The 11189-nt window shown below is 35.3% G+C and overlaps 1 protein-coding gene across 1 annotated transcript; it reads left to right on the top strand.

Annotated features, from left to right (window-relative positions):
• The first annotated feature begins 1051 nt into the window (after positions 1–1051).
• LOC117986093 (trypsin-7-like) lies at positions 1052–10979 on the top strand. Its single transcript, XM_034972916.2, has 7 exons — positions 1052–1196; positions 1861–1939; positions 2624–2786; positions 6510–6712; positions 9589–9797; positions 10636–10693; positions 10844–10979. Exons 1-7 carry the CDS (start codon positions 1131–1133, stop codon positions 10963–10965), a joined length of 900 nt encoding a protein of 299 aa, XP_034828807.2. The 5' UTR covers positions 1052–1130; the 3' UTR covers positions 10966–10979.
• Positions 10980–11189: the final 210 nt, after the last annotated feature.

The following is an 11189-nucleotide window of genomic DNA, read 5'->3' as shown; positions in this document are numbered from 1 at the left end:
CCATTAGCTATTTAGTTATAGCAAATCTGTCTTTAACAGAAATTGATTCGAAGAAATTACCAGGAAAATGTTGAACCTTGCTGTTATTATAAACTATTATTAAGATTACCGAATAAAATTATTAATAGCAGTATAGGTACGTCCTTCGCACTTAGTTTTAAATCCATGCTAATATTATGAATGGGAAGGTGGTGTCTGGCTGTCAGTGTGCTGCCTTTTCACAGCACATCCGTTAAATCAATTTTGACGAAATTTGATACAGAAATAGTTTGGAGGCTGGGGATGGACATATGTAGGGCTAAAAATATAAACCCACACGGACGAAATTACGGGATCTAGTTATTTACTAAATGATTAGCTAAATATTTTAGACTGATATCTGATAATCTGTAAGATTTTGTCACGTCTCTAGTAGAGCCAGATAAAACCTTAGTCAAATCAAAATTACTAAAGTATAACATTTTGTGCCGACATGACATATAAAAAATGTATGGTGATGAACGGTAATTTACCGTTAAAAGACAAATATATAGTAAAAGAAAATAGACAAACTCACTTGTTTTTAAATAATATGTACACAACACGTGGTCGTTCAGTCGTTTACGCTATGGTGCATAAAGCAAATTAAGATATCAAAAACACCTGTAACGTCGTCAATAAGACTCAAATTAGCAATTTATTCATATTTTAGACTAGGAATATTATTATTGTAGAGTTAGATACGTAGGAGGTCATTGATCGGTGCGGTCATTGCCAAATAACATGCCCGACCATACAGCCTCTAATCGGCGCCTAAAACGCTGTCTTAAAAGCTTCTTCAGAGATAAAACTTTTGATAAACACTGGCTGGTACAAACTTTACCAAAAAAGAGACATAAGTTCTGTTTAAAATATAGCTTCCAGATTAATCGTGACGGGTTATATATACCGGCTATAACTTTTGTGTTTTAGTAACGAAAATGCTACATTTTAGGGTGCGCAATATTCATAAGATCGTTCAGAGCTCAGGCATGAGTTAGTGTATCAAAAACTTTGCGCCCTAAACACTACCTTCCATGTGTGTGTCATTCCACTCATCTGTTTTATCAAAGTGTCCACAAAATTAAAGCAAAAGCAAGGGGAAAAAAACAATGTTTTGTTTCTTAGTTTGTTTTATTTTGTGTGTGTCTATCGGTGCCGGGGACACACTAAATAAGGTAAGATTTTTTATCTCTATGCATAATTAATTGGTGCGCGTAGATTAGATGATTAATTCACAGTTTTTTCTGCTACAAGACTGTCACAAAAATTGATTGCTTACATTAATCTTGATTATCCAAGTGGTAGGTAATTTAATAACTTGTTAACTCTATGTTCTCAACTCGGTAAAAAGTAAACTGTTTACATTATTCTATATTCCTAATTTTTTTTTAGTTTTTACCCTGAAATTTTTTATTTTTATTTATAATTCACGTTTTTTGTCGAAATATTTATCATACACGTAATGAATAAAAACAGTAACAAAAGTTTGTGTGAATATACGACTTTAATCATTTGATGACCTAGGATCCAGACATATACATAATACATTCATATTATCTTCTATTATGTGCAGAACTTATTGAATTATTTATTCAAGTTTTATTTTGTTAAAGTTCTATTTGAATCGAATGATATTTTATTTAAATATGGCTTTACAATTGCATTCCCAACGTTCAGTAAAAACAGTTAGATTTACGTTAGTGGATTAGATTGGATTACGTTAATAGCTGAATTATCGAACATTAATTAATTTGGACATCTGATTCTCGTAAATTTTTTCAATTACCTTACTAATAAATAGGTAATTTGTATTTATTTTACTGCTTTAAACGGTTTCAGAGTTTGCTTAGAGTAAGTGATGAATATTACTCTTATGGACAAGAACAAGAGTTTCAACTGCCTCCGTGTCGAGATTGTAGTAAGTAACTACTAAGTATTTTATATTATATATAGTGATTATATTTCTAATTTCTATTTATAAATTCTTCAATGTTTAGATTGGCTAAAGCGCTAAAATCGAAGTGCTTGAGGTGTCACTATAACTCATTTAGTTGATATAAGGAGACCGATTGAAGGTACATTTTCACATTGAGGTGATGATTGAGTTAACAAATAATACTTATTATCAGATTTGTAGTTCTAGTTAGCTGATTTGTTCACTGTTATATTATAATTCACTATCTTGTTCACTATTTGTTCACTGTTCGTGCGAGTTGCGACATTAATTTTACTGTGAACTTATTCTTTTTTTTACGCAAAGTTTTTTTTTGTTGTCCGTTTTTCGACACAATAAAATAGTTAATCAGATAGTAGACATTTTATCACTACCCATTAGTGTGAAAGTTTGTTTTTTTGATTGTCCTTTAATCCGCAAACGAGCAACGGATTAACGTAATTTTTTGTATGAATAATAATATAGTTAAAGTTCCTGGAGAGTATAGAGATATAAGCTCTTTTTTATTCCAAAACTTACACAGGATATTTAAAAATTAAATCCACGCGGGCATTAGCTAGTGTTTGAATAATTTCCCTTAAACCTTAGAACCGAAAGTAAAAAATTAATGATCTGAAAAAGCCCCTTAAAATATTCTTCTTTTTGTAGGTTGTGGTGAGCGTAACGAAGAGGCTCGTGTGGTCGGAGGTTCTATAGCTGATACAAATGCATTTCCGTGGATTGTTCGACTCATCTATGGGAACTCTTTTGGGTGTGGAGGATCTCTCATCAATGACAGATACGTTTTGTCTGCAGCACATTGCGTAAAAGGGTACGGAAAATTGGTCTAACACTAATTTTCTATCACATTATTACCTTCTTCGGCTTTGTCTGCTGTAAGTTTGTTTAAAGTGAATCGATTTGATCAAAGTTGGAACTACAAAATGCAAAAGATTAGTCGTAATCGATTGTATTATGCATACTAATAATATTATAAATGCGAAAGTGTGTCTGTCGGTCATTTACCTTTCACGCAACATTTTTGTTTAATTTTGACGAAATTTGGTAAACATATATACATAGCTTGTATCCTGGAAACCGAAATTGGGAAAACAATCTCACAACAAAGAAAGATTAAATATTAGCTCCACTTTTTTATAACAATTATTTGGCTACTTAAGATTTCATACAGTTAAGATTACCGTAACTTTTGTAGATAGATACACAGCAACCAAACTAGAATTCAAATAATTAATGTCATAGACCTCCGCCTACTTTACAAGTGCTTAAGATAGGTCAAGTTTACCTCTGGTTCAGCTAGATTGGAATCAGATCTGAGAAATTACTTGGAAAAAGTTTTATTACTAGCCCGAGGCAAGCATATTATAATGTCTCTCTCTACGTCAGAGAGGCTTTAATTTTTTAAAGGCTTGCTAAATTCTTATATCAATATTTTCCCAAAAACTTGCATTCGTATGTAAGCATGTCACTATTTTTTGTAATAATTTATAATATATAAGTATTTATTTAATGTTATTTATTTAATAGTACCTACTTGAAAATAACATTTTATGTATTGTAGTCGTATTAGATTACTGTGAGTTGTAACCACCCCGATGCATCGCTTCTACAAGATTAATGTGTGATGTCAGCCACATACTGAGTAAATTGATAATTTAACTAATTTAATATTACACCATAAAATCGCAGCTGGAGGGCGTCATTTTATTCAAATTAATATCTTTTCATGGGTCATTATTTAGTCATATTGATAGTGATTTGCTAAACAAATTCTCTATTTATTCCTGCTTAGTGCCTATATCCAAACGTCAAACCGTTGAGATCCTGATGGAATCTACAACCTTCCCAATAAATTCTCTATTTAATAATAGGTTTAACTTATTAAAATAAGCTAAGTTAACGAAACTAGGTATTAGGTATACCTAGTTTCCAGTTGATTATTAATACTAGCTGATGCCCGCGACTTTGTTCGCGTGGATTTAGATGTTCAAGTAACCCGTGGTAACTCTTTGATTTTCCGACATGAAAAGTAAGTACTTGCCAGGTCTTCATACTAGGTCCGTTGCTCCGTTGCGGCATGATTTGAGGACAAACCAACACCAATAAACAAACACATTTCGTGTTTATATGTATATGGGTAGTGATCTAAATTTATCCATACTAATATTATTAGTCCGAAAGTGTGTCTATCTGTCTGTCTGTCTACTATAGCTTTTCACGGCCCATCAATTTAACCGATTTTGACAATATTTGGTGCAAAGATAGCTTGCATTCCGAGGATGGCCCATAGGCTTATTTTGATTCCGGAAAATTAAGGAGTCTCCACGGAATTTTAAAAGGCCTTTTAAACCTTTTTTAAAGGGTTTTTTATTTTTAATTTTTAAGTTTTTTATTTTTCATCTATTTAACCAATTTTGACGAAATGTGGTACAGAGATTGTATGTCGGGGGTGGATATAGGCACATCCCCAGATTTATATCGGGGTTTATCCCGGGAAATCCCACGGGATTGAAAATAAATAAATAATTAATATAGGTACGTAGACACTTATTTTACTCTTAAGAAAAAGTTAAACGCAACAAGGACTAGCAAATTTTTTTAAATTGTAGCCGTATTATCTTCAATACACACCTTTAAGAGAGCATTGAGGAAGGAGATATCAAAACACGACCTTAAGAAAATAAACATATTATTTGGTTCTAGTAGTCATTTAGGTACGCGAATTGAAGAAAAAATCGGGTTGCTTCTTTAGATTTGATTATACCATTTAAACACGCTAAAAATTAATGTCAAACAACAAAAATATAAAAATATATATTTAAAAGTATAATTTACATCACGGAGCTTACTCCGTGATGTAATCGTGTATTAGAATTTACAGTTTCTCTTTGTTCCCTTTTGATAATTATTTAGACTTTAGAGTAAGTAGGTAAAAACTGGTAAAATAAAATCATTTACCTACCGTTTTGACCATGGCAAAAAGCTTGAATATTAAAATTCAGGCCAACCAGTAACTTTGATGTACATAATAAAGTGCAGTAAGTTTATGAACATGATTATATGAGCTTTCAAAGTTAAGATTTTCCGTAATGAAAAATACGTAGGTACAACTTCTACAATTTATTAATAATTTTTTGCGTAACTGCGATATTCTGAGTAGGTAGCTATTATTTCAAGGTATTTACCCACTTTGTGACAGTCTTTTTACAAACTAAACTTTTATATCCAAGTTGAATATTAGGTATAAGAAGACAACAAACAGTGAATTTTTTATCTTCAAGTTATTACTAACGCAAATCGTACGTCGTCAAATTATCAGATGAATATCATATCGTATATGTGTATCATACTTTATATGCTCAGGTCAGGTATAAGGCAGGTGAATTTACCTGACCTGAACAGGAAAGTCAAGGGCATATAAATCAAGTTTAGAAGCTTAAGAACAAGGATCCCCTTTACTGGTGATTTGTGTGTTTATTTGATAATTATTTTCTGTTTTGGATTTTTTCTTACTAATTTAACGGATGGAGTCTTATAATTGTAAATGTGTAAAATAATTTAAATACGAAATTAAAAGATCCTACTCTATTAAGAAGAGACCTGCATAGCCCCCACGCTAACCCGGTGCGGACGAGCGCGGGTGGCGTGCGGGTGTGCAGCCCCCCGTCCCCCCCCCCCCGTCCCCGTCCCCCCGCCTCATACCCAGATTGTCATCTCAACCCATCTCAACCTGTCGTGGACTATACCTACCTAATACTAAAAATAAGAGAAGAAAGAAGAAGAAAAGTTACGTAATATGTGATTGGTTAAGTGAACTGTACAGCTGCACATGCGTTGATGTCTAATGTATTGGTTAGAATGAAATTCCGTAAATATTATCGAAATCCGTCCAGTAGCAAATTATGTTGTTTAGGATAATCCCGTTCACATTTATTTCATGTATTAGTTTAGTTTTACACTAGATCATGCCCGTGGCTTAATTCACTTTGATTTAGGATTTTTTAATTCTCTGGGAACTCATTGATTTGCTGGGATAAAAAGTAGGTATTTACGTACCTACTCATCTGCGAGATACAAGCTATACAAGATATATTTGTACCATTTTTTTCAAAATCGGTGAAAGGGATGCACTGTGAAAAGGGACTTAGGTCCGGTTTCCATCCAAGCGGAGCGTAGAGATGTGTTCAGTCGATCAATCAGATTTGTAAGAGATGGTATTGTGATATTTTTTGTACACCATCTAGAACCTAATTGGTGAACGGTACACGTCATCTCCCTCTCCGCTCCACTTAGGTGGAACCGAGCCTGACACACTTTCCTATTTTTATAACAATGTACTAGATGATGCCCGCGACTTCGTCCGCGTTGATTTAGGGTTCTTCAAATCCCGTGGGAACTCTTAGATTTTCCGAGCTAAAAAGTAGCCTATATCACTCTCCATGTCTTTAACTATACCCATGCAAAAATCACGTCGATCCGCTGCTCTGTTGGGACGTGATTGAAGGACAAACCAACAACTGATTTATCTTTTCAGTTTCATGTGGTTCATGTTCCGGGTGAAGTTCGGTGAACACGACCGATGTGATAAGTATCACATACCGGAAATCCGGTACGTGGTAAAGATGTACGTCCACGATTTCACATTGACTGAATTGTCGAATGACATCTCGCTGCTGCGGCTCAATAATCCCATGGAATATTCACACGCCATCCGGCCCGTGTGCTTGCCTAAGACAGGTTAGTTTTTTTTGTTACATTTTTGTTTCATCAGAGTCAACTAGGGTGATTAAGCTCTCGCTTGACCTTAAATTGATCCTTCAAATACGTATAAGTCCCGCAAATTGCTAATGCCGCCATTTTAGTGACGTCAGTACTAGACTGAAGTTTCGAGCTGATGGTATATTTTTATTTCGGCTGACGTCAAAACGACTTCATTTTGATGTTAATGAGACATGCAATAGCAATTTGCGGAACTTATAACACTAGGGTTGAGCCATAGCTGTAATTATTATTAATCCAATTAAAAAGTTGTCATTCTGTCTCCCTCACAGGGTTTGTCCCAAGTTTCATAAATGTCGTGAACTGTGTCGTCATCATCGACTGATAGACGTCCACTGTTGGACACGGATTTAGCACCGCCTGAATCCAGCAAATCCTGGCGATTGGTTCGGTGTCGTCTGTTCACCTAGTAGGATGTCTGTTGCGTGATTGCGATTCTAGCACCTTGGAATCCCAACATCTATAATTTTTTTGAATTATGTGCCCTGCCCATTGCCTCTTCAGCTAGGCTTTTGTTCACATGTTTGCTATTCTGTGCATTGCACATTGCTCACATTAGGCTACGCGACGTCTGTAAACCACATGTTTATACCGAAGGCATTAAATTATCTTCGATAGAGAAATAATTCACAGAGCGTGCTAACAGTGCACTGTTAGATATGTGTAGTGTGTACATGTCAGGGGTTACAAGATTTCGGTCTTCTTTAAATACGACTTTGGGCGCAGGTGTTTTAAAGACTTCGACATTGGACTTTTCAAAAATTCACATCATCCGACATTCGTAAAGAAAGGAATTTTGAAAATTCAACCCCTAATGGGGTAAAATAGGGGTTTGAAAATTGTGAAGTCCATGGCAGATGAAGTCGCAAGCATAAGCTAAGTAGTATATGATATAACTACTGATATTTAGATTGGCTGTCATTATTTAGCTAAGAATAGACATTAAAAAGCTGTGATAGCCTAGTGGTTTGGACGTCTGCCTTCTAATCGGAGGTCGGGGGTTCGATCCCGGGTATGCACCTCTAACTTTTCGGAGTTATGTGCGTTTTATGTAACTAAATATCACTTGCTTTAACGGTGAAGGAAAACATCGTGATGGTTTCATCACGATGTTTTCCTGAGAGTTCTCCATAATGTTCTCAAAGGTGTGTGAAGTCTACCAATCCGCACGTGGCCAGCGTGGTAGACTATGGTCAAAACCCTTCTCTCTGAGAGGAGACCCGTGCTCTGTAGTAAGCCGGCGATGGGTTGATCATGATGATGAGACATTAATTTTGTCGACTTCAATTATGTCTTGGGATAAGAGCCCTTATCAAGAATGCCTGATATCCCCAATTCATATAGTTGAAAGGGTCATTTTATTAAGGTGTTCCTTAATTGCATTACATTCAATATAAAGATTAAAACATTGTTATCAAATAGGTACCTACACAAGACGAAGGACAATAATGTGAAATAAAATATTCTTATATCAAGATTTCAATTCGAATTTACGACCTATAAAATTTAGGGTCGCACCTTTTTATATAAAGTCATAAAGATAAAAATTATGTAGGTATTATGATTCATTTTACATTTGTATTGATATCCAATGACTTTCATATGTTATTGGCAGAGCAATATGCGGTTTTATTATCTAAAGGAGAACGATGTCTGTATAACAAAGTCAAATATAAGGAAAGAGAAATGCCCATTCTTGGCCAAGGTTCATCCATTAATGTTATGAATACTAAAAAAAACTTATTTAATTACTGAAATATTGCTCGTAAACGTTTGTGCGTGACACTCCGGCGTAATTAAAAGACACTAAACTAATTCCGCTCGTAATGACAATCTTGGCAACATATAGGTATTGCAATAATTCTCACTGAGAAAACAAATAAACAAAAAGGTTTATAAAAGTTCCTCCGCGTTCTATGTCCAAAATAGTGCTTGTTTCTTGATCTGTGATCTCAGTCCTAATGCATTTAATTAATTTCATTGATGGATGCACATTGCTACAAGCCAAATACCCTTTGACGAGTGGGCGTTTCCTTTAAAATTCCAAAAAAGATCAAAATGTCCCCTGAGCCGATTTTGTATCTGTACCTAATGGTTTCACCACATGTATGTTAATCCATAATAACATACTTAATGTCCATTAAGTATTTTATTAAACGGCTCGCGTAATGGTTTGAGACTTGATTCAATCGGCAGTAACGTGTACTTATTATGCAAACTGACGTCCTCACATAATAATTAAGCCTTTAAGCCTCATGCAAATTGGACGATAATATACTTGATAATAATAATGGCCTAAGAGCCAGCGCGTGCCAGACCTTCGTTAGTTTATAAAAGCTGAAATATTCTCTGCCTTTTTTCTCCAACACTGGGAGGAACGTTTATTTAGATATTCGTTTGGATCATGGTGGCTTTGGGAGATAACAGGTAAAAGGTGTGAAAAAAGGTGATAGCCAAGTGGTTAAGGCGTTGGCGTTCTTTTCGGGAGGTCGGGGGTTCGATCTCGGGCACGCACCTCTTACTTTCGGATTTATGTGCGTTTTAGGCAAATAAATATCACCTCCTTTAACGATGAATGAAAACGTGAAGAAACCTGCATGCCTAAGAGTTCTCCATAATGCTCTCAAAGTTGTGTGAAGTAACAAACTATGGCCTCAACTCTTCTGATTCTGAGAAGAAACCCACTACTGGAGTGGGCCGGGTATGGGTTGATCATGATGATGATTATTGAAATGCCATGAGGTGATTATTTGGGGGTAGTTAAAATTGCCGTAAAAAATGTGTGTCTGGATTTAGGGGAATTAAACGCATTTTTATATTTAAAAAAATTACAGATTATTATGACTACGCGGGGACTCTAGCAACGGTGTCTGGATGGGGAGCTATGGCTGAGACTGGTAAATGGTCGTGCACACTCCTGGAGGCGCAGCTACCGGTCCTCACCAACGAGGAGTGCCGCAATACAAAGTATAACAAATCAAAGATAAAGGACGTCATGATGTGTGCTGGCTACCCAGCCACGGCTCACAAGGATGCCTGTACTGTAAGTGAGCAAAAATTTTGGTGGGCTGCTCCTACTCGTTATTGCTTACAACTTGAAGTCCAGTTTCATATAAGTTTTGACAATAGAACACAATTTTTGTTTATGTAATAATCAAAAGGCCCCTTATAGGCCCCTTTTTGCGGACGGAAGTAAGGTTCACACGTCATTCTGTCGAAAATACCTGCTAAACAGAATAGCTGTTTTGGGGCTGCCATCTTTTATGTAGGATTACTTATTTTAAGTACCCAAGTTGTTAGTGGCACAGATTAAAAGCTCTATTTTTACTACCTCCAAGATGATAAAATAGTTTGTACCGATTCATTTCCACAAATCTCGCGCGCGTTTTACTTCAACCATACGTAAAAAACTTATTAGTTAAATGCACTATTTTTTCTAATTTTTTATTTGTACAACAATTTCATCTAGACTATGTGCTGAAGGAAGAACGCGCTTGCCTAGTAACTTTCAATGTATTTTCAATGTAAAAGAAAAACTTCGAATTGAATAAGTAGAATACGAAACTGCGATCAAGTCGTGCGTTGGAACAAAAGTGGCAGCAAAAATTATTATGCAAGTTGTTAGGATATCGATAGACAAAGAGCGCCTGTCTTAAATTAAGTAAAGGGTGGAATAAAAGGCCTTTTCTGGTTCGTATTATCTAAATTCACTTCATTTATTTCTTACTGAATAGCAGGGGACTTGAAATTCAGCACTCTATGCTTAAAAACCACAATGATTGTAATTTGTATATACGAATATAAAACATGACTGGACCGCCTGATTTTAAATTTTCTGCAAATATTTGGACCGATAAAGCCGAAGTTATCATTTTTTACAGGGAGACAGTGGTGGACCTCTGATAGCTGAAAATTTTGATCATGCATATGATTTAATTGGTACGTTACTCTTATTTACTTAGTTTAGACAAAAATAATCCGATTATTTCTCATAAATAATTTTATTTTGGTACTGCGACGAATATAGTAGGTTATTGATCTAACGTAGGCGAGTTGTATTCCGTTTTAATGTTTCTTTCATTGTTCAAGGAATCGTGTCGTGGGGCTATGGATGTGCAAGAATAGGATATCCGGGTGTCTTCACAAGAGTTACAAAGTATTTAGACTGGATTTATGAGCACACCACTGATGGATGCTATTGCGCTTATTAAGAGACATACCTACTTTCCATAACGTGCCTATTATTGTATTAATAAACCGCTTTAACTACTATATTGTACTATTTATTTCAAAAGATTCTCTCAGATTATCGGATCAGGATAATGAATTCAGAAAGCTTTTAGATGTCTAATGGATTATTAAAGAGTTTAGTCTAAGGGGGGTAGGTATCTACTTTTACGCTTAGAACAATCTTTCGCGAGTTTGGCTGAAAGGA

The sequence above is a fragment of the Maniola hyperantus genome, chromosome 10 (genome assembly GCF_902806685.2).
Source record: "Maniola hyperantus chromosome 10, iAphHyp1.2, whole genome shotgun sequence".
In the NCBI taxonomy this organism is placed as follows: domain Eukaryota; kingdom Metazoa; phylum Arthropoda; class Insecta; order Lepidoptera; family Nymphalidae; genus Maniola; species Maniola hyperantus.
This window is presented reverse-complemented; position numbering and strand designations above follow the sequence as displayed.